General features: G+C 44.6%; 1 protein-coding gene across 1 annotated transcript in view; it reads right to left on the bottom strand.

The window, feature by feature from the left end:
- LOC115478974 (solute carrier organic anion transporter family member 1A2-like) overlaps positions 1-24,132 on the bottom strand; it is a 221,067-nt gene that overhangs the window by 41,304 nt on the left and 155,631 nt on the right. The window contains 1 exon segment of the mRNA XM_030216667.1: positions 5,281-5,468. Within this exon segment, the coding sequence (XP_030072527.1) occupies positions 5,281-5,468 (188 nt within the window).

The raw sequence follows: 24,132 nt of genomic DNA, 5'->3' as shown, positions 1-24,132 counted from the left end.
ATAGGCAGGAACGCGTGGGAGGGGCCTCACGTAGGGAAGGCTCAGGCTGGTTAAGAAGAAGAGAGTCAGTCGTCAGAGTGTCTGAGACTGAGAGATGTTCCCTCCCCCACTTCCTTCCAGTAGGCGCAGCGCACATAGTACGTTGGATTTCAGCTCAGGAGACAGAGAGGTAGGTGCTGAGTTCACTGAAGGTTTAAAACAAGTCAAAAAAATAAATATTTTGTTTCATGCACATCTCTTTTGTTTAAACATAACTAAATGGGCTCTATAATATAAGCCCCAAATGCTTTTGGTTTTTCCTATTGTGATGACTTAGACTCATAGACTGTGATCACAACTATTAGGCAGAAAGGTGCTGACTGACTCTGAAGGTGTTAAACAAGTCAAAATAAAAAAATAAATATTTTGTTTCATGCACATCTCTTTTGTTTAAACATAACTAAATGGGCTATAAGCCCCTAATGCTTTTGGGTTTTTTCCTATATTGTTTGTGATGACTTAAACTGTGATCTCAACTTTTTGGATACAGGAATTTGGCCATCAGTGCCGTAGCGAGGGCGGCTGACACCCGGGGCGGGTTGCCGCTGCGCACCCCCCCGGGTGCAGCATGGTGCACCCCCCCCTCGGCAAGCACCCTCCCCCCTCCGGAGCACGTACTTACATAGGGGAGCAGCGAGGGGCGGGCCGATCCGCCCCGAGTGCACATCACTGGGAGCTGCGTCTGCTCCGCTGGTTCCCTGCTCTCTCTGCCCTGGAACAGGAAGTAACCTGTTCCGGGGCAGAGGGAGCAGGGAACCAGCATAGCCGACACCCCCCCAGCGGCGTGCACCCGGGGCGGACCGCCCCACCGCCCCCCTTTCTACGCCACTGTTGTCCATTATTAACCCTCAGGACATTTCAAGTCCATTTTTGATATTAATTTTGGCCATTTAATAGTGTGGAGTTTTGGTGGTGGTGGTGGTGGGGGGGGGGGGGGGGGGGCTAGATGATGTTGCACCAGGCCTACTACGCCTTATATAGTCTGATCATCTTGGGCTGGCTGGGTGGCGTTACTGAACCCTGCTTTTTTCTCCACTCTATATGCTGAGATTCACATTTAACTGTGGGTGATGATGATAATTTGTTCCTGTATCCTGTTTTATACACAGGTACTGTGAGACTGTAGCTTTGGAGTTTCAAATTAATTACTTGCAAGCTTGAGTGCATCAGTAGTCATAAAGATGACTTATACTGAGCCAAAATTGAAATTTGGAAACTCTTATCTCTATCTGGTCGTTAATAAAAGGAGCTCATTGTGAATGCTATCCACCCTAAAAGGACGTTTATTTATTTATTTTTATTTATTTATTTGTAGCATTTGTATCCCACATTTTCCCACCAATTTGCAGGCTCAATGTGGCTTACATTTGCCGTAATGGTGGTTGCCATTTCCGGGTAATGTACATGGAACATAACATTCATGGTATACATATATAACGTGCAAATATACATGGTAATGAATAATATATTATGGTAATGCATGAGGGTACTGGGTAACATACATTAAGTCCATCGACTATGGAAAAGCCATAGGTCGTGTAAAGTCTTATTATTTAGTAATTTAGTAATGTTTTGTGGCTGTACATGAGAATTGTGATATGATCCCTTGTTTCATATTGTTGACGGTCTGCATTTTCCGTATGGGTGGTATATTGGTGTATTAGGGTCTGCCCAGTGTAATATTTATGGTACAGTAAGGTTCTGAGTGTTTTTGCACAAAGTTGTGCATAGTGTTTTGCAGTTGAGCGATTGTGGTTAGTATATGCTTTGAGCAACCACTTTATTCTTTGACATATGATATATAAAAGGTATTGTGACTATTTTATTTTTACACTTTTTTTTTCTGTGTGTTGTCAGACAATCATGGATGTAAGCTCCACCCCGGGTCCAATCCCTAACCCCACCCCTAACCCCACCCCCTTTAGCCTCCCCAAACAGTTGGGCCACCGACCGCCTATGCCGCACATCCATTTTCAGGGAAAAAAAGAGGCCTTTTTTACAGGCGCGCTGAAAAATAATTCTGCGCGCCCATAACCCGCGCCTACACTACCGCAGGCCACTTTTTTACTTTGGCTTAGTAAAAGGACCCCTTAGGAATTAAAATTAAAATTAATGAAATTTGTGTAATTGAATTAATTAATTAATTAACAAATTAATTAGCAAAAATGGGTAAACAAAATATGAAGGGATTACTGGGAAGAGATGTTGAGATTTAGTAAGGCATCCAAATTAGAGCAGAAAGAATGATGACTTCAAAGGGTATGTAAATTTTGGTTTGTTTGGGGTTTTTTAAAGGTTGGGGCGGAGCAAAAGAGCATGAGAAAGTCAGGAAAATTGGTGGGCTCTTGGGCTGAGGAGAATTGATAGGCGGCAAGGAGGAAAGCTAGTTAAGGGAAATGAAGCAAGAAATTTCATCCCACCCAGCCGTTCCCAAAATTTAGAAGAGTGAGGGTTGGGATTGGGATCTTAGGTAATTTTGTAGTTGGGATAGCGATGTTTAGGGATGTTAAAGGGGGTAGTTTAAGTCGCAGCTGTGGTAATTTAAATGAGAATTTTTCAAGCAGCCTTCATTTAAGGACAATGAATTTACTGGCTATATGGATTTTACAATGTAATCTGCTTGTGTGTGAAACCACCAGAAGCAGAAGTGAGGCCTTGGTGTCACCATAGGTCTCACTTTACAAGGTGGTTCATGGAGTATTAATACATTTGTAGAATAAATATGTGCAGCTAGATCGGCACCAACCAGTGGCATAGCCAGACTGCCAATTTTGGGTGGGCCTGAACCCAAAGTGGGTGGGCACAAAATTTTCTCTCTACCCCCCTCCCCCAGCAAAATTTAGTCACACTTTTCAGTGAGCTTTCAGAGGCCAAAACCTCCTGCCTCAGGTCAGTATAATGCTGTTACAGTATCCTCTCCTGACCTAAGGAAGGAAGTATTGGTCTCTGAAACTTTATTAACACAGGTACCATATTACTTTATCCTAAATTAAAAATTAAATTATTTTCTTTACCTTTGTTGTATGGCCATTTACTTTTTCTCATTGTGTTGCTCCCAGTCTCTAGATTCCGCTTTCCTTCGTCTTTCTCTTGCCAGGGTTTCCTGTCCATTCGTCACCTATGGCTTTTCATCTTTTCCTCACCCTTGTTCGCCACATGCCCCTTCCTCTTACTCTCCAGTCTTTCCCTACTCTGTCCTCTCCCTCTTTCCATCCAGCAGCTCCCCTCTTTCTCTCCCCTCTTTCTTTTGCATCCAGCGTCTCCTTTTTCTCCCTACCCTTCCATCCAGTGTCTTCCCTCTTTCTCTCCTTATTCTTCCACTCATCTACCCTCTCTCCTGATCCTTCCATCTAGTGTCACTATCTCCCCTCTCCTTCTATCCAGTGCCTATCTCTCTACCCTTTTCTGTTCAGTCTCCTCCCTCTCTCCACATCCTTCTAGTTTCTCCCCTTTCTCTCTGCATCCTTTCATCCATCTCCCCTCTTTCTCTCCCTATCCTCCCATGTCCAGCAGCTCTCTTCCCTCTAGTCCCTTCTTCCTCTTCCTTCCTTGTCCAGCAGCTCTCCAGCCCCTTCCTCCTCTCCCTCCCATGTCCAGCAGCCCTCTCCCTTCCATCCAATCCCCTCCTCCTCTCCATCCCATGTCCAGCAGCTCTCTCCCTTCCCTCTAGTCCCTTCTTCCTCCCTTGTCCAGCAGCTCTCCAGTCCCTTCCTCCTCTCCCTCCCATGTCCAGTAGCTCTCTCCCTTCCCGCCAGTCCCTCCCATGTCCCAGCAGCTCTCCCTTCCCGTCAGTCCCTTCTTCCTCTTCCTCCCATGTCCCAGACGCTCTCTCCCTTCCCTCCAGTCCATTCATCCTCTCCCTCCCATGTCCCAGCAGCTTCTCCCTTCCTTCCAGTCCCTTCTTCCTCTCCCTCCCATGTCCCAGCAGCTTCTCCCTTCCCTCCAGTCCCTTCTTCCTCTCCCTCCCATGTCCCAGCAGCTTCTCCCTTCCCTCCAGTCCCTTCTTCCTCTCCCTCCCATGTCCCAGCAGCTCTCTCTTCCTTCCCTTAAGTCCGTTCCTCCTCTCCCTCCTATGTCCCAGCAGCTCAGCCACTTCCCCCCCCAGGCCAGCGAATCCACATCCTTCCCGCTCTGTCGCTGCCCTTTTGTCCCGCGGAGGCAGCGTTCAGCGTTTCCTTCCTGCCCTGTCTTCTCCCCAGGCTCCGCTGCATCGTCCCTGCAAGTGGAATCCTTTTCCTTTTCGGCCGTCGCGCTGCGCTGCCATACACATAGGCAGCTTCGCTCCTCCCCCGCCGCATCCATTCTGGCCCTCTCTGATGCACTTCCTGTTAGGGCCGGATGATCGCTGTGGGGGAGGAGCGAAGCTGCCTGTGTGTATGGCAGCGCAGCACGACGGCCGAAAAGGATTCCACTGGGACGATGCAGCGGAGCCTGGGGAGAACACAGTACAGGAAGTAAACGCTGAACGCTGCCACCGCCGGACAAAAGGGCATTGACAGCGTACGAAGGATGGGCGGGCCTGGAGGGAAAATGGGTGGGCCTGGGCCCGTCCAGGCCCACCCGTGGCTACGCCCCTGGCACCAACTAGCTTTATAAAAGGTAGTAAGTGAAAGTTGCTTTGAAATATTGATAATAACATGTTTATTTGTGTTGGTTATGAATTTTTGATTGATTAATAAAGCTGCGGGCAAAATTATTTCTCCAATTTATAAGGGTGTCATAGTATTCTTTGTTCATGTGTGAGTCAGGAACGGATGCAATGCAAGTGCCAATATTAAGCATTCTGGAAAGTTAACTCCCATTCTCAAGAGATAGAAATGGACTATTGATTATCAGAGTTGTTTTGGACCTCACTATGGGGTTCTTTTACAAAGGTGCACTAGCATTTTTAGTAGGCACTAAAAATAAGCACACACTAAATGTTAGAGATGCCCATATGGGCATCTCTAGTGTTTAGCGTACGCTAATCATTAGTGAGTACTAAAAAATGCTAGCGCGTCTTTGTAAAAGGACCCCTAGTGATTACAATACTTTGATTTCAAAATCAAAACTACATATCCAGTAATGCTATGGAGAATTTTTGGAGACCTTGATTATATTTCTATGAACTCATATAAACTTTGTAAACCACACTATTATGCTGTAACTTTTGACGGAAGGAAGAAAAGGAAAGAATAAAGAATGAGGATGAGAAAGGAAGGAAAAATGAAACATATTTGTAATCATGATATATTATTATACCTTATTAAGACCATATACCCCGGTATGGCTCCAAAAGAATAAATCAAACAGCACAGTAAAGACAGTATCAAAAAGTACTGAAGTGCTGTGTCACAGTTTTCCTCTCTTTGACACTGACCAGGAACTGCAGAGGCATTTCCATATAAAGATGCTGGAGCTTCAAGCAGGCAGCTACAGTTTTTGAATACCTGTCAAAAGATATGTAATTTATTTAATGCTTTAAAGCAATATAATTTTGTTTCCACGAAAGGTGACTGCAACATGCAAGAACTAATTGTAGATTCTGTAAAAAGAAATAAAAGTATAGCAGAGATAGGCAAGATGGTACATATCAAATCCAACCCATAATTTATAAATTCTGCTTTCATTTTAGATAGAAGAAATTGGATCCTTTTATGCCTGTGACTCTTAATTCAAAATCTTTGTGCCTACTCTCTTAAATGGTTCAACTCTGTTCTGTTATAGTAGTGTTCAAATTATATGTGTGTGTGTGTGTGTGTGTGTGAGAGAGAGAGAGAGAGAGAGAGAGAGAGAGAGAGAGAGTGTTTGTGTGCTGGGGGGGGGGGGGGGAGAGGTATACAAGGGACAGTGTTTTTCAAAGTACTAGGTCAAAGTACTCAAGTTATTGCCTAGTTAGTATAATACTCGTAAACACGATGGGCCCTGTTTACTAAGCTGCGCTGTAGGCGCACTAATGTTTTTAGTGCATGCTAAAAATTAGCGCACGCTAACACTAGAGACACCCATAGGAATATATAGTGTTAACGTGCGCTAATGTTTAGTGCACGCTAAAAATGCTAGCGCTCCCTAGTAAACAGAGCTCATTGAATGCGACTATTGGTAACATTTTGATCCCAACAACTTTATTGCCCTATAATTCAATCCACTGTTAGTAAAACTAAATGTTTGAAAACGACTGTCACTCATGCAAGTGTGCTTGTGCGTCATTAATCCAGCACAGCTGAAAAGGTTTTCAGCAATTGCACTAGCAGAAAGTGGATTGTTCAGTCTAATAAAAAGTTCCTTCAAATCAGGTCAGGTTGAAGTATTACTGATGTCTTCTTATTGGGTCTGTAGCGAGGGAATCTCTGAAACACTTGACTTTCGTATAGCAAAGAATACTTTACCATCATTATTGTAATTATCATCTGCATTAGAAGTAGTGCTAATTCATCACTTGCATCTTTACTTTCATTTTCATTGTCATTGTCCAATTACAAAGAAGGCTTTCACAAAGTTGGATTATGGTTCTAATACTTTTTCATCTGATGGCAAACTCTGTTTGAATATCTTTGAGAACTGATGCAGGAATGTCAAATGTGTGGGAACCCTTTACTCTTAAGGCCAGACAGACAGAATTCCCTCTGTAATGACTCTATAAATCCAATGGACAGTCACCCCAATCTAAAATTTTCCATGGAATGAACAGCAGTCTGTTGTTGTATGTCTGTTCACCAAGAATTGCTAAAAGCTTCAGCTCCATCTCCATTTTAAAGTGACCCAACTTATCACTGTTCTATTTGCTGGAGACCAGTAACCAATTCAACAAACACAAGCAACTCCACTGTTCTTATCTACTATAATAAAACACACCCTCAACGTTCTGAGGACACTGACATCACTGCAGTAAGTTCATGGTGGTGAAGCCAGAACACTCACCATGTCTCCATGCCCCGCCCTCACGTCACACGTGATGATGTCGAGGGCGGAACATGTACACAACCACACAAATGAACGAACAGGGACGATTAGGGAAACACGCTACTCCTCCCCTTCCAACGAATCGCAGCCACCGAGGACGTGCCCATCACCCTGCCCCTTTTGCTCCATCACCCCGCCCCTTTAACGCTAGCACCCCGCCCTCGGTCGCCCCCTCTTCCCCCCCATCACCTTCCCTCCCCCCTGTCACCTCCCCTCCCTTTACGCTACTATCCCTGGTGGTGTAGAGGTACCTGTTCGCTCGGGGCAGGAAAGAAAGAGCCCCCGCTTTCCTGCCCGGAGCGCTGCTGCTAGCTGCCCTGATGCATCCTCTGTGAGTCGGGCTCTCGGCGTTTCAAAATGGCCACCGAGAGTTGAAGCAGCCTCGCGAGGATGCACAGGATGCAGCAGGGCAGCTAGCAGCAGCGCTACAGCCAGGAAAGAGGGGGCTCTTTCTTTCCTGCCCTGAGCGAACAGGTACCTCTACACCACCAGGGATACTAGCATAAGGGGAGGGGAAGGGAGTCCCGTGCCCGCTAGCGCCCGTTTCATCACAAGCAGAAACGGGCCTTTTTTACTAGTAGGCTATATTCACTGAACAGCAAAATTTAAGATAAGATGATCCACTGTTTATATGACAAGATTTGCAATAGTAAAATCCTGTTCCTGGTTTTGCTGTTTATCTGGTTTACTATGGAATCGTCAATTGTCTCACGCTTTTACTTTTTACTTTTAACTGCAAGCATCATATGTAACTGAGTAAAAGTAGTGAAAATTGGTGAAATTATTACTTCATTAAAAGTAAAATTAACAAATGTTATCCTGTACTTCTTTACAAGTAAATTAACAAAACGTTTACTTAAGTACAATAACTAGATACATATACTTAGTTACAACACTGACAAGGATAGTTCCATCTGGGGTGGAAAATGCACCAGCTGCTGGTGGAGTAGTTAATCATACAATTGTAAATAGAGAAAAAGAAACTTTTACTTTGCCCCCCTTCCCCAGAGGGGGGGCATCTTACAGCAGACAGGGAAGGACAGAGGGCTCAGGGCAGCCCAGAAACAGTGATCCAAATAGAGACTGGCACTGACACCTTTAGTTAAAATGTTTAAAGTGTTTAAAATCAGGGCCGTGCCAATGCGGTAAGCCAGGTAAGCAATGCAGGGGGGCGCCTGCCTTCGAGGGGCGCTGCTGCCCTGCGGTCCCTGCCTTCCACTCACTTGCAAAATCTTTCAGCTGAAGTTGCGATCGCCCCTGCCCTAAAACCGGAAGTGAAAGCAACAGCATTATTCACTGAGGCAGGCAGGCTCTTCAAGTTATTTTAAAGAATGCAACCAAATTGCTATATATGCTGTGGTTTGTGGCTAATTCCTCACTCAGGGTGAGCTTCAGAGCTTGAACAGCATTCAAATTAAAGACAACCTGAAATTTTAAAAGTGCTAAAAATAAGTTTTAAAAGTATTTGTATTAAATCTAATTGCAGAATTCAGGTGCTGGGACTCTGTACTTGGTTGTCATATGCTCAGATTTGTTTAAATCGTATGCAAATTAGTCCGTTTTTGGGAGGTTCTCATTTGCATATTTATGAATAAAAAATTATGGAAGTGTTTACAGCCTTAATGTTAGGGCATGGCTCTGATCAAAAGTGTGAAGTTTGGTCCAAAAACGAAGGGTTTATCTAGTGTTTTTCACTAAAAATTCCCATTACAGTGTCTGTATGTTAATCTGCATTCAAATAGAGCTCTCTGATTGGATGATCAGCTTTTGTTAGAAATCTGCCCGGAAGGGAACAGAGTGAGACAGCAACTGACTGTCGGTTTGGCCAAGAGAGACATGCAGCTGTGAGTTCCTGTGTGTGTTGACTGAAATTATAAAAGACTGCCAGATTATGTGGTAAATGAGAAAATATGAATGAAAAGAGGTTGGTGGAGATTGAAGTTTGAGATTTCTCTAGTGAAAAAGGATCTGAATATTTCAGGATTACTTGAAGTTTATGAAGAATAGAAAAGGGTGAATTTCAGTTTAAGAGTGTTTAAATCCTATAAGCTATATAAAGGCTAGGTAGATTTAAGTGACTGTAAGCAAGGAAACCTTAATATTTAATCTGAAATAAATATTTGATCTGAGATAGTTGATCAGAGACAAATGTTTGATCTGAATTATATCCTTTGGTGCAAAGGAGATTAGAAAAAGAATCTTTGGAAACTAAGAGGACTTTGCTCACATTTTGAATTAGCATTCCTATTTTGAGTTGGAAATCTTTGAAGTGTTATGAAAATACATTTTGCTTTAATGAAATTGCTAAACTTTAGAGTCAGAGCCTTATCAATGAGGGATACATACAGTGCTATTTTTTTCCTGAGGTCCAGCTTACTTGCCTGCGCCCTTCTGTTCCTGCTTTGCTAGACGGAGGGGGTGGGGGCGCCAACTGATAGTCTGCAGGGGGGCACCAGAGACCCTAGGCACGGCCCTGTTTAAAATGCTCCAGCACTGTTATAAAACTAAGGATTCAGATGCCCAGAGCTGCCAGAAGTGTTCTCTGACTTTCTTTGGTGAAGTTTTGAATATGAAATGCTACAAATTGTATATTTCCTGGTTTGGGGGTTAAAAGTGATTTTAAAAGTTCAGGTTTTCACAGACCTCTCTAAAGTATGGCTGTAAGAAGGTGTGAGAGGTTTAAGAGCCAAAGGTGTTTTACAATTTAAATTTTATGGGTTTGGTAACTGTGGGGGGATGTGCAGTGCGGAGGTGTGAATACATTCCTGATTGGCTGTTTGAGGCCCCAAGGGAAGCTGGGAGCTTGAGGGGCATGTGAGGTAAGCCTGAGGGGCAGTGTGGAAGGCAGCCAATAGGAGCCAGGGCCTGGCAAAGGACACAAATTTGGACCAATGAGGAGGCAGGATAGCACAGAGGAGAACTGGGAAGGAGAAGCAGGAAGTGAGAGTGACAGAGAGAACAAGCAATGTGTGTGTGAGGCTGCAGGTTGAGAGAACACTCCATGGGTGTGTGAGACTGCAGGCTGAGAGAGAGAAAGCCAGCCCAGAGCATGCTGGCTGGAGGCAGTGAAGAAAGTCTGGGAAGCTGAAGAGCTGCAGGCTTAAGAGGAGAGGCAAGCCTGCATAACAGTGGCGTAGCCAGACCTGATATTTTGGCTGGGCCCAGAGCTAATATGGGTGGGCACTATATATATATATATATATACAGTGGTGGAAATAAGTATTTGATCCCTTGCTGATTTTGTAAGTTTGCCCACTGACAAAGACATGAGCAGCCCATAATTGAAGGGTAGGTTATTGGTAACAGTGAGAGATAGCACATCACAAATTAAATCCGGAAAATCACATTGTGGAAAGTATATGAATTTATTTGCATTCTGCAGAGGGAAATAAGTATTTGATCCCCCACCAACCAGTAAGAGATCTGGCCCCTACAGACCAGGTAGATGCTCCAAATCAACTCGTTACCTGCATGACAGACAGCTGTCGGCAATGGTCACCTGTATGAAAGACACCTGTCCACAGACTCAGTGAATCAGTCAGACTCTAACCTCTACAAAATGGCCAAGAGCAAGGAGCTGTCTAAGGATGTCAGGGACAAGATCATACACCTGCACAAGGCTGGAATGGGCTACAAAACCATCAGTAAGACGCTGGGCGAGAAGGAGACAACTGTTGGTGCCATAGTAAGAAAATGGAAGAAGTACAAAATGACTGTCAATCGACAAAGATCTGGGGCTCCACGCAAAATCTCACCTCGTGGGGTATCCTTGATCATGAGGAAGGTTAGAAATCAGCCTACAACTACAAGGGGGGAACTTGTCAATGATCTCAAGGCAGCTGGGACCACTGTCACCACGAAAACCATTGGTAACACATTACGACATAACGGATTGCAATCCTGCAGTGCCCGCAAGGTCCCCCTGCTCCGGAAGGCACATGTGACGGCCCGTCTGAAGTTTGCCAGTGAACACCTGGATGATGCCGAGAGTGATTGGGAGAAGGTGCTGTGGTCAGATGAGACAAAAATTGAGCTCTTTGGCATGAACTCAACTCGCCGTGTTTGGAGGAAGAGAAATGCTGCCTATGACCCAAAGAACACCGTCCCCACTGTCAAGCATGGAGGTGGAAATGTTATGTTTTGGGGGTGTTTCTCTGCTAAGGGCACAGGACTACTTCACCGCATCAATGGGAGAATGGATGGGGCCATGTACCGTACAATTCTGAGTGACAACCTCCTTCCCTCCGCCAGGGCCTTAAAAATGGGTCGTGGCTGGGTCTTCCAGCACGACAATGACCCAAACATACAGCCAAGGCAACAAAGGAGTGGCTCAGGAAGAAGCACATTAGGGTCATGGAGTGGCCTAGCCAGTCACCAGACCTTAATCCCATTGAAAACTTATGGAGGGAGCTGAAGCTGCGAGTTGCCAAGCGACAGCCCAGAACTCTTAATGATTTAGAGATGATCTGCAAAGAGGAGTGGACCAAAATTCCTCCTGACATGTGTGCAAACCTCATCATCAACTACAGAAGACGTCTGACCGCTGTGCTTGCCAACAAGGGTTTTGCCACCAAGTATTAGGTCTTGTTTGCCAGAGGGATTAAATACTTATTTCCCTCTGCAGAATGCAAATAAATTCATATACTTTCCACAATGTGATTTTCCGGATTTAATTTGTGATGTGCTATCTCTCACTGTTACCAATAACCTACCCTTCAATTATGGGCTGCTCATGTCTTTGTCAGTGGGCAAACTTACAAAATCAGCAAGGGATCAAATACTTATTTCCACCACTGTATAGTGCCCACCCATATTATCTAGGGCAGTGAGGAGCCCATCCCCACTCAGAAATTCCCCAACAATAAATTTTAATAGTGACCACCAGCCCCAGGCAGGCAGCAGGCCCCAGCTAGCTCAATTTAAAAAAAATTACACAGCACACGTCACACAATGTTAAAAATTATGATGAAAAAAAAGTATTTAAATTTTTATTACCGGCTCCTATTGCTGCTGGGCTCGCCTCGAAATAATGTCGAATCATGAAGAAGAACCTTCCAGGGCCAGGCTCGTGCTCCTCACCTCCGCTCCGCAACCCTCCTGTAAAACGTGCACTGCATGGCGTGCACGTGGTGGTGGTGGTGGGCTGGACTGGAGTCTTGGACTGGCAGCTGAGCGGGTGCCGCCATTCATTCCAGGCAGCTCCGCGCTCCGGAACTTTCATCCGATCTGGGCGCATTCAGAGCTGCCAAGGGGTCCCAATTTTTGAGAGGGAGATTTTTAGTACACACCCCCAGCCCTGCCCTACTCTGTATTGGCTCCACCCCAACACACCTTAATCCCACTGCCATTTCAGAAAATATTTTATTTAATAGTCTAATACCCTTTTCAATTAACTTTCAGAGGCCAAATCCTTCTGCCTCAGGTCAGGACATCCTCTCCTGACCTGAGGAAGGAAGTGCTGGTCTCTGAAGACTAATCAAAAGTGTTTTAAAAATCAGTGAAGGTATCACCTTATTTTCTATTTTATGTTTTGTTTGCATTTATTAGCCTTCATTAACACAGCTACCACATTGCTTTATCCTAAATTAAAAATAACATTATTTTCTGTACCTTTGTTGTCTAGCCATTTACTTTTTCTAATTGTGTTGGTCCCAGTCAAGATTCTGCATTCCTTTGTCTTCTCTTAACTCTCTTGCCAAGGTTTCCTGTTCATTTGTAATTTTTCTCTCCTTTTTCTGTTTTCTTCAATTTATTTTTCTATCTCACTCTGTCCAGATTTAATTAATTCTTACTATCCATTCTTTAATTTCCCTCTTTTTACTTCATCTACCTATCCCTTTTCATCTTTTCCTCCCCATGCCCCTTCCTCTCCCTAACTCTATCCTCTCCCCCTTTCTCTCCCTATCCTTTCAGTGTCTCTCCCTCTCTCTGAATCCAGCGTCTTCTTTCTCTCCCTAACCTTCCATCCAGCACCTTCCCTCTTTCTCTCCTACCCTTCCATCCAGTGTCATCCCTCTTTCTCTCTCCATCCTTCCACCTATTACCCTCTCCCAATCCATCCATCCATTGTCTCCCTCTATCTCCTCTTCCTTCTAGACAGTTATCTCTCTACCCTTTTCCATTCAGCATGTCCTCTCTCATCCTACCAGTGGCTTTCCTCTTTCTCTTCCTACCCTTCCATCCAGCGTCTTCCCTCTTTCTGCTCCCAGCATTTTCCCTCTTTCTCCCTCCTTTCATCCAGCATTTCTGCATTTGACCAGCTAAGGTCTCCCCCAGTTTCTCTCCAGCAGCTTCTCTCTCTTTCTCCTGCCATTTTCCATGTCCCCTCCTTCTCTCCCCCATCTTTCTACTCATCTCTCTCTCTCTGTACCCCTCTTCCATCTAGCATCTTCCCTCTTTCTGCCCCTCCTTCTAGCATTTTTCCTCTTTCACCCTCCTTTCATCCAGCATTTCTCCTCTTTGTCTCTCCATCTGACCAGTCAGGGTATCCCCCTTGTTCCCCTTCCTTCTCCCCAGCAGCCTGTCTCTCCCTGCTCTTTTCCATGTCCCCTCTTTCTCTCCCCTGCTCTTTTCCATGTCCCTTCTCTCCCCATCTCCCACATAGCTATCCCCTCTTTCTCTCCCCTGCTCTTTTCCATGTTCTCTCCCCATTTTTCTCTCTCTGGCTCTCCCCTGCTCTTTTCCATGTCCCCTCTCTCCCAATCTCTCTCTCTGTACTCTCCAGCGTCCTCTTCTTTTTTTTCTCTCCCCTCTGCTCTCTCAGACACCCTTCCCCTACCAGCCACATTTCCTCTCTTACTCTGGCCCTCTGAAGCAGGAGCAGCGTCGTCAACACAAGAAGAAAAACAAGCACGGGGCCGCCCGCAGCAGCCTTCAGTCATGCGCTTTCGGCTCTCCCATCCTCTGCCCCCGCTGACGTCAATTTCCCGTTCCGGGAGCAGAGAACAGGCAGAGCCGACAGCGCATGACTGAAGACTGCTGTGGGCGGCTCCGCGCTTGTTTTTCTTCTTGTGCCGGCTAAACTGAAGTGGTGGCTCGGGGAAGCGCCTGCTTTTGTTCCTGCTGCTGCTCAGGAGGGAAGCGGAAGCGGTGGCAATGGAGTTCAGCGGGAGACCGGAACGAAGGTGGAGATGTCGCCGGGCGGGCCTGGAGGGAAAGTGGGTGGGCCTGGGCCCACCCAGGCCCACCCGTGGCTACGCCCCTGCTGCATAAAGCAGGGAAGCTAAACTATGAGTAACCTGAGAGAATGAGACCTGCAAATCTGAGGGAGGGTAGGGCACTGAAGCAGGAAACCAGAGGGAAGGAGGGATTCTGGAGCAAGCTGGGACACAGGACAACCTGATCTGCAGGAAGGCAGGCAGGCTGGGAAGAGGAGCTGTGCAGTATAGGGCACTGCTAAGGAGAGCAGGGCCAGAGTGAGAAGTCTGGAGGGAGCGGCGTGGCTGGGGGCCCCACATCCCTGAAGAGTTCAGCCTGTGCGTGTGTCTAGCTGTTTGTGTCCCAGTCCAGAGAAAGTGATGCTGGCCACTTGTGAGTTCCCCTGGTAATGGGGAATCCTGCCCTGAAGAGGAAACTGCCCCACCCAAGCTGTATATCCAGACCCCAAGAAAGCCTGCATTAAAGTATGTCCCAGCTGAAGTGCCTGCTCCTAAGAGAAAGGCCTACCTAAGAGAAATTAAAATCCTGCACCGAGAAACCCCATCCTATAACCTGCCACTGGGCGTGCCTCTTGCCAGGCGCCCACTTCTGGGAGATCCTGCCTACCTCCCAGACAGTGCCAGTAGGGGGTATAGTATTGGTGGTAAAGAGAACCTGGAAGAGAATCTAAGGAAAAGTAAGGGTGGGAACTAGATAGGAATTTCCCTCGCTTATCTTTTTATTTAAATTTAGTTAGTCTACAAGGCTCTTTGACAAAGAAAATTACTGACTGAGTCTAGGGGGCACATGCATCAAGCAAAGGGAGTCAGGGTTTTCCTTTTTTGAGTTCTTTTGAGTCAGGATAGTAGGTACCCTGGAGTTCCTGAGCTGGAGAGCTGACCCCGCAAACTGAGGAGACGTGGACACGGAGATGACCAAGGTACCCAACGCAAGACAGCGGCGATGCTAGTGAAGAACTGATATATTGGTAATATCATTGTGTGCACACAAATTGATCCCAACAAGAAAATCTCAGATCTGAGTACACTATTACACGCTCACTTCAGCACACTTATCTAAGGGGAGCCTGGGTGTATGTGAATCTGTTGAAACTTGTAAGACAAAATTTAGACTTGGAGACAAAGAGTCTGGTCCCTGGGAAACAGAGTTGAAGTTACATTAAGGGGAAAGGAGTAGCTGGGTATATTTGTCTGATGCTTATTGCAGAGTAACTGTGATTATTTATCCTTAAAGTATTTATTGTAGAGTGACTGAGTTTTAGTAGCAGAGGTAGTGAAGGAGCAAAGTAATAATTGAGTTTGTATACATGTTTGGGATGTTTTGTGTTATTTTAGAAGTTGGTTGGGGTCTTGGAAATTTTTATTGTAAATTTGAACACCTTATTGCCTTTGTAATTTATTGCAAAGTATTTAATACCTTGTACTATCTCTATTTGGAAAATCTAAATATGAAAGCGCAAAACCCTTAAGAGAGAAGTTCCACTGGCTCCCACTTAGGGAACGCATTGCGTTCAAGATCTGCACAATTGTACACAAGATCATTCACGCGGACACCCCAATCTACATGATAAACTTTGTGGACCTACCTCCAAGAAACGCCACAAGATCATCCCACAAATTTCTCAACCTACACTTCCCCAGCTGTAAAGGACTAAAATACAAGCAGATGCACGCCACCACCTTCTCCTACATAAGCACACAATTATGGAATGCATTGCCTACAGACCTGAGAACAATCGACGAAACAACTGTTTTCCGCAAATCTCTGAAGACTTATCTCTTCAACAAGGCCTACAATGAGAACCGATAGCCACACTAGTCCCTCTCACCAACCCATTCAGTTAAGAAAGCCCCCCTCCTATAATTACCCTAACCACTCCCTTCCTTCTTCTTTCTTCCCTCACTTAATTTCTACACAATACTAAATGTATCTGCTATCCTGTAATGACAATGTTTATATACTATGTAAGCCACATTGAGCCTTCAAATAGGTGGGATAATGTGGGATACAAATGCAATTAATAATAATAATAATTTAATACCATCAAATTTTAACAGTTGGTACCAACTTAAGGAAACAAATCCAGGTGTTTCCATTTATTTTACTAGTTAATAAAATATTGAATATTTTTCTTGTCAAATCCCTTGGTTGTGTGGAATTTATTTGGGAACCCTTTTTGAAAGTGTGACATTTTTATCTATTTTTATTTATTCATTTATTTAGTTGTTGTAATTACCTACTCCACAACTAGGGGGTTTACACAATGAAGGTAAAGTTTGACTAGTTCATAAAATATTCCTCTGAGTGGAAAGATGGCGACCTGAAGCTCGTATGCTCGGCCCAGCTGTCCTCTGAAGTTTTGTCTTTGTTTACTTGAAATTTCCTCTCTACAACTGCAGTTACCCGGTCCTCCCCGGGTGCACGCCACTGGGGGGGGGGGTGCCGCGCGCTGGTCAGCTTCGTTCGTTTCCATGCTCCCTCTGCCCAGGAACAGGAAGTAACCTGTTCCGGGGCAGAGGGAGCATGGAAATGAACGAAGCTGACCGGCGCGCGGCACCCCCCCCAGCGGCGTGCACCCGGGGAAGGGGGTTCTTTCGCCGGCAAAGGAGCGTTGACGCTCTTGGGCCTGGAAACAACTTCATCACTCTCGAATCATTTAAACACCATGTCCAAAGGAATGGAAGAGTGAGTTAGGAGTCCATGCTGAAATAGAGTTGTGCCACTCCTAAACCTGTAAGAGCGATCAGCTTGGAGTTTTTGGCTCCCGTGGAGGTTACATTGAATATCATCTGGAAGGCGCTCCAGGACCTAACGGTGGTAGTAAATAACTTTGCTTCAGATATAATCTTATTAGTGAGCTACATGGATAATTTAATCAAACCCTTTGAGAAAAAAAAATTGATACAGCAAATGAAGTTCTACAAGAGTAGGAAATGGTTAAGATTTTGAAAATGATAATAGACCAGAAATTTGAACAAAATGAATATTATTACAGAGTAAGTCATAACATAACTGATCAGCAAGATCCTTTTTTTTTTATGAGCTGGCCGACTGGCTTCCCCTCCTAGGAAGGAAATGTTTTAAAGTTTTTTTTTGGGTGGGAGGGGGTTGGTGACCACTGGAGGAGTATGGGGAGGTCATCCCCGATTCCTTCTGGTGGTCATCTGGTCAGTTTGGGCATCTTTTTGAGACTTGGTCGTGAAAATAAATAGACCAAGTAAAACCGGCCAAATGCTCATCATCGCCGGTTTTCTTTTTTTCCATTATCAACTGGAGCTGGCCATCTCGTAAGCATGCCCACATCCTGCCTTCACTACCCTGCCGACACGCCCCCTTGAAGTTTAGCCGCGTCCGCGACGGAATGCCGGCGAGTGTGTCCAAAAATCGGCTTTCGATTATACCCATTTGGCCGGCTTTAGGAGATGGCCGGCCATCTCCCGATTTGTGTCGGAAGGTCGCCGGCGATCTCTTTCGAAAATAAGCCTGATAGACATCTCAAGATAGTCATTTTTGCTATTGGAAAATGATCTAGTGAAAACAACTCCTCCACACACCACCAAAGGACACTAAGGTCCTCCCAAGGACTTTCACTAACCACACCCTCTCTAAAGACATTACACGATGTGATACCCTCAAGTGAGCCTTCTCTGGAGTAGCCTCCACACTCTGGAATGCACTGCCTGAAAGGCTGCACTTAACACAAGACTATCTCTACTTCAGGAAGCAGGTGAAAGTTTGGCTCTTCAACCAGGCCTTTAATGGAAGAAGTAACTAACTTGTTAGTCTCACTCACACACACAAGGAGTGACTCAGGCTGCATATATGTATTGGAAGTGAATTTTAAAGATTGTTTTTCATCTCTGTCTTGACTGACCAGTGCACTCGGAGTCTGTATTGTTGATTAGAAGTAATTCTGTTTAAAAATGATTGTTTAAAGTTGAAAATAAGTTGGAATGCAGAAGATAAGACACAGCTCTAATTAATTTGGTATGTGAAGGGGAGGATGGCACTTGTTTTCCAGGCCCAGCTTGGTCACCTGGACTTGGAGAGCAAGTGACCACGCTCCCATGGTATGGTTTGTTTACCTAGACAGAGAAGCATTCTGTAATTTTCCTCAGCTCTGAACATGAGTTCTGAGCCTAATAAAAAGGGGAGTTTCTTTCAGTGAAATCAGGAGCTCATCTGTGAGTAACGTACGTACTGCACAGAGGATCTATTCCTGGTCTAAAAAGCTGGCTTTCACTGTAACGGGCCCTCCCCCAGCTGATGTTAAGAGCCTGGATGATGTAAGGACCAGTGATGTTGTATGTATGTATTATTGCTTCTTTTCCTGGTCTAAGAACTCTTAGCATTGCTTAGATGTAGAGACCAGTGATGTAATGATTATTTAGCTAATCATTGTGTTTATATAGCTAATCATTGTATATACCTTAATCATTGTAGAATTTAGCATCTCTAATAAAGGTTTCATTTATCTAATATGAATCCAAAAGAATCCACAGTAATTATTGAGTAGTCTGTGTCAGTGAGACAGGCTGTAAATCCATAGTAGTACAATATACTGCAGCAGGACATGTTTATCCACTCCTACCCTAGCTGAGATAATATTTAACCATTTCTCTGACCTCATGTGTAACTTTCTTTAAATCAATCACCTTACTTTCTAACTCTTCCTACTTCCTTATCTGTCTATATGTTACATCTTTGCTTTACCCTTCACTATCAATTATAATGTTCTATTACGTATTGTGTGGACATTGTAAGTAGTATACCATGCCATACTTTGTATTGTTTTTGAATATTTTTACTGCTGTAATAGTCTATTGCTCATGTTTGATCTATTCTTACTATGAGTGAATTCTTTCAAAAAGGCGGTAAATAAATCCTAATAAATAAATAAAATAAAATAAATGCGGAAGTGGTCCCGTACTGGCAGAATGTCATGTGCTGTGATGGTAGGGGCATCCATTCCATGTGCAAAATGTCTTATGTTCCGGTGCATGTGGGTGTCCCTTCAAACCTCACATTGTCTGCGAGGCGAGAGCCTAACTTTTCACCACAGGAGAGTCAGCTGCTGGTCCTGCTATGCCTCAGGCACTGCAGGCACCTCTTTAAGCGCCACTATAGGCTGCCCCCACACAATGTGGCCATGAGGGGTTGCAGACTAGTCCGCAGGACCCTGGAAATGTGAGTGTTATGCAGTGCTGCTAGGAGCCCAGCATCAGTCATGTGCAAGCACTATACAATGGCAAGATCACAGGCAGATTGTGAGTTGGTGGGAAGGTCAGCAGGTCCCCTCCCCTTTCCCCATGGGCCATATTAGCAGAAAGACCACAACATATTTCCTATGCCCATATGCCCCCCTACCCAGAATGCAAGGCTGAGATGAGGGGCTGCACATCTCTAAAGCTTCCCCACCTAAGCTCAGACCTGCTGCTCAATGCCTACATAGATATATTTATATTGGCAGCAGCTCACAAATGTAGACCCTGCAACCCTAAGTCCCACATACCATGCCTGATTGTGCATTACCACCTCCATACCAAAGTACAGATATCACCAATAAAGTGCTGCAAGCCATCCACAATCCCTATGCCCAACTATTGCAAGTCATGAGCTCTGGTCATGCAGAGACTTCACATCTGCTACCAAGCCCCCAAACTGGCTGCCCTCAGCTGTCACAGGCCATCTGAGGAGCATAGCAAAACAATGCCATATGGGAACCAGGTGTATGAAGCTACAAAAGGCTACCACCTGAACCCTGTCTCCTCAAACTTGTGCTTTGTAGGTGCTTTGGTATCCACCAAGACCTTGAGGCTCTCAGGCGCTGTTTCAGGCAGATCAGGAGGGGAGACAGGCCATTGATACTGTGCATGAGGGTATCTGAGAGCCCAAAGTGAGTAACAACAGCATAGCAGCTCCATAACAGCCTTCTCCTGGAGCAATGACTGAATATGCAGTAACTCTGAATGCAGGCCACAACCTCCCTATCCAAGCCATTGAGATGATATTGGAAAGGGTGAGGGGGAAGGTCTGGGGGCCAGCACCCTTCTGTGGGCCAAAATCAAAGTGTCCAGCATGTCACATACAGCTACATAGCACATTGCAGCAGCTATGGTGGGGAAAAGAACCAACAATCATAAGAAACTGCAGTAGGAATCAAACCCTTTTCCCCTGTCTACAGAATCCACAGCTCCAACCACTACAACACACCTCACACATACTTGATAAAGTAACATTGAAGGAGGACACCACATGAACCACAAAAGGCATTCAGAACACAAGGTACCATCCAAAGATGAGTACAGGCATTGGCAGAAATGAAGGGCCTAATCAAATTGGCAGGATGATACGACAGCTGGATTCTCCCAAAGAAAGTTTCACACCTTCTATGCAGTGCAGTGACTGCATCATGGAAGTTCTTGTAGAAGTGGCTAGAAAACATGGAAGGCCAAAAAAGGTACGTTGGCACCTCCCAGTCAGCTAGACGCCTCATGGGCATTGGTACCCAACCACACTGGGATTCTGGGCAGCACCTGTAAACATCTCACCATCCCTTGTACAGCACCTGTGCACTTCAAATCCTAGCCAGTGCTTGGACACCCTAGCACCTCCAGCATCCCCAAACATTATGCTGTGTGTCTTTACGGAGGCTAACCTCTCATGGGACAAACATGAGCCACGTCTGTGGCTCCAGGGTCTTTTGTCATTATCTTTTCAGTCCAAGATATTATTTATGTTCCCTAGCTACCAACACACATCCCCCAACTGTTTCCTGTACCTATATATCACTGGCCAGCTGAACTGATATGTACATTCTACATGCCCAGCATAACTGATATGTACATTTTGTTCACACACAGGTTACTCTCCAGCAGGTGACCAGAAGGAGGAGGAAGACAAGCAGGAGGAAGACAAGGCCCAGTTGGAGGAGGGAGAGGCAGCACAGGTCCTTCCCAGAGACCGAAGAAATGGTGGAGCAGGTGGTGGAGGAGGACAGTGGCTTCTGGCAGATTATCCCTTCAGTTCCTCAGAGGCTTGGCCAACAGGGGGAAGGGGACATGCACCGTGATATGCAGCAGGGTTTTGGGGCAATCCAAGTCTTGTTCCTGCATATAACAGGGGAGCTATGGCTGCTCCACCAGCAGCAGCAGCAACAGAGGCTGCTGGATCAATGAATTATGTTCAAAGACTACAATGTATATAGTTTGAAAACAGTTTATTGTTTGCCAAAAATAAAGTTCACATTTACTCCGTTATTATAAATATATGGTTATGCAATGACATGCAATACTGACAACAGCTGTGCTGGGGTAGGAGAGAGGAGACTACAGGATGTGTCCAACTGGCCCTCTGTGGTCACAATCAGAGCAGATACTCACTCATTACTGACAGGTGCTCATTCAGAAGTCAGGTCAATGGAGAATGATCTTATGTAGGCAGTTTCACAGAGAGACACAGCAGGAATCAAACATGTTTTACAAGTGTATATGGGCTTTTATAAAATTAGAGGAAATCACCGAAGTGGAGGAACACAGGTAAACCCCACAGGAGAAAAACAACGGAATCAAAAGGAGTGGGAAACAAAGGATGACTCTTCAAAGACAAACCATGGAACCACAGACTGTGTGAAATACTATGGTTTTGGTAGCTCCGTTTCTTTCCAGTGCTTTGTACCAGACTACTGGGCACTTTCTAGAGGTGAGATGGCATCTTTTTAAAGACTGCTTTGCCTTTGTTGTTGAGCCCTAATGGTATAATAGCTGACTAATCTGTACTCAATCACCAATAAGACTCCTGAGGCAAGCTTCCACACCGAAACAAAATGACATGTTGAGTCTTCAACTACTAATAAAGACGTATTTCACACAACCTGTGGTTCTATGGTTTGTCTTTGAAGAGATCCTTTGTTCCCCATTCCTTTTGATTCTTTTCTAAAACTACCCAGGGTTTTACATGCATAAAAGTATACACAGTGATAGAAAGACATACTCCCTAATATTCAGCCGGCATTAGGCAGGCATTGAATATCTGGTTTCAGTTTTGTTCGTAGCCAATATTCAGCAATAACCAGTTACATGCTTAGTGGTTAAGGATAAGCCTGCAGCCTTTCTTAACCACTAAACTTAATTGGTTACGTCGTACGACATAGCCGGTTGGTGGCTAGCTGTTAAGTGCTAATATTCAGTGGAGATAACTGACTATGTTGCACTGAATATTAGTGGTTGGCTGGCTAAGCACTATTTAACCTACATATTGAAATTTCAGACCCCACGACCACTGCTTTCTTTGATAAGATAGAAACACAGCAACACAGAAAAATGAAAGCAGATAAAGACCATATGGCCTTTCCAGTCTGCCCATCCATGCTATATACTATCCTTCATCTCCCTTAGAGATTCTATGTACTTGTCCCAAGCTTGCTTGAATTCAAATACAGTCTTCATCTCCACCACCTCCACCAGGAGGCTGTGCCACAAATTCAGCACCCTTTTAGTGAAGAAGTATTTCCTCAGTTTACACTGGAGTCTGTCCCCTTTCACCTTCATCCTGTGCCCCTTCATTCCAGAGCTTCCTTTCTACTAAAAGAGTCTCACTTCTTGTGCATTTATGCTGTGGAGGTATTTAAACATCGTTATCATATCTCCCTTTTTTCCTTTCTTCCAAGGTATATATATTGAGATCTTTAAGTCTGTCCCCATATCCATTGACAAAGACCACTGACCATTTTAGTAGCTGCCCTCTGGTCTGGCTTCATCCTCTTCATATCTTTTTGAAGGTGTGGTCTCCAGAATTATTCACAGTACTCTAAATGAGGTTCTAGCAGAGACTTATACAGAGGCATTATCAATTCTTTTCCTGCTGGCCATTCCTCTACTTATGCACCCAAGCATCCTTCTAGCTTTCACCATTGTCTTTTCTACCTGTTTGGCCACCTTAAGATTACCACATATAATTACACCCAAGTCCTGCTCCTCTTTCGTGCACAAAAGTACTTCGCACCTTAAACTGTACTGCCCCTTTCGGTTTTTGTAGCACAAATACATGACCCTGCATTTTTAGCATCAAATCTTTTCTGCCAAATTCTAGACCATTCTTCAAGCTTTGCTAGGTCCCTCCTCATGCTATCACACCATCAGGAGTGTCTACCCTGTTGCAGATTTTGATATTATTCGCAAAGAGGCAAACTTTACCAGGTGGCCCTTTGGTAATATTGCTTATAAATATATTAAAAAGAAACAGACCAAGAACAAAACTTATGCCATACCACTGGTAAGATCCCTTTCTCAGAGTTAGCTCCATTTACCAGTACCTCTGTTACTTTCCACTCAACCAGATCCAAACTCAGTCAGTCATTTTAGGGCCCATACCGAGGGCACTCAGTTTATTTATACTCTAAGATTCCCTCAAGTAATCAAAATTTCAACCCATGAAAAGGGCTATATACAAGACTTGGTGTTCTGCAAAAGGGTAAACATCTTTGAACATAAGGCTGGTGACTTCAAGATAACACTTCTATCATGATCAGATCAGATAATTTTCTAACAAAATTTTCTATAAAGAACTACCTAAAACAAATGGACCAAACCAAAGTTTAGAAGAAAATTAGAGACATGAGAAATATGACTGCTAAGATTTTCCTAGAGGTTTTGTCCTACTCTTAGGTGGATGAAAAGATGACTATAGTTCAGAACAGTTTGACATCTTGAATGCACAATTTGTGATGGCCTTAGAAAAATAGATCCACTACTATACACAGACACTCCTTGAGGTTCTCCCTAGAACTATAGATCCTCAAGTGTCACAGCCAAGGAAATAACATGGTGGAAATCAAACCTAGATAAAGAAGGCTCAATGGCAAGAAACACCTAAGAGTGTACCACTAGGTCTTAACAAATCCCCCAAACCAATATTTCTCTCAACACATTGAACAGGCTGCAAATTCAATAAACAGGTATACAAAATAGTAAACAGTTTACTGCAAACCATACA

Source organism: Microcaecilia unicolor, chromosome 10 (assembly GCF_901765095.1).
Source record: "Microcaecilia unicolor chromosome 10, aMicUni1.1, whole genome shotgun sequence".
Taxonomy (NCBI): domain Eukaryota; kingdom Metazoa; phylum Chordata; class Amphibia; order Gymnophiona; family Siphonopidae; genus Microcaecilia; species Microcaecilia unicolor.
Note: the sequence above shows the minus strand (reverse complement) of the source record. Positions and strands in the feature narration are given on the sequence as shown.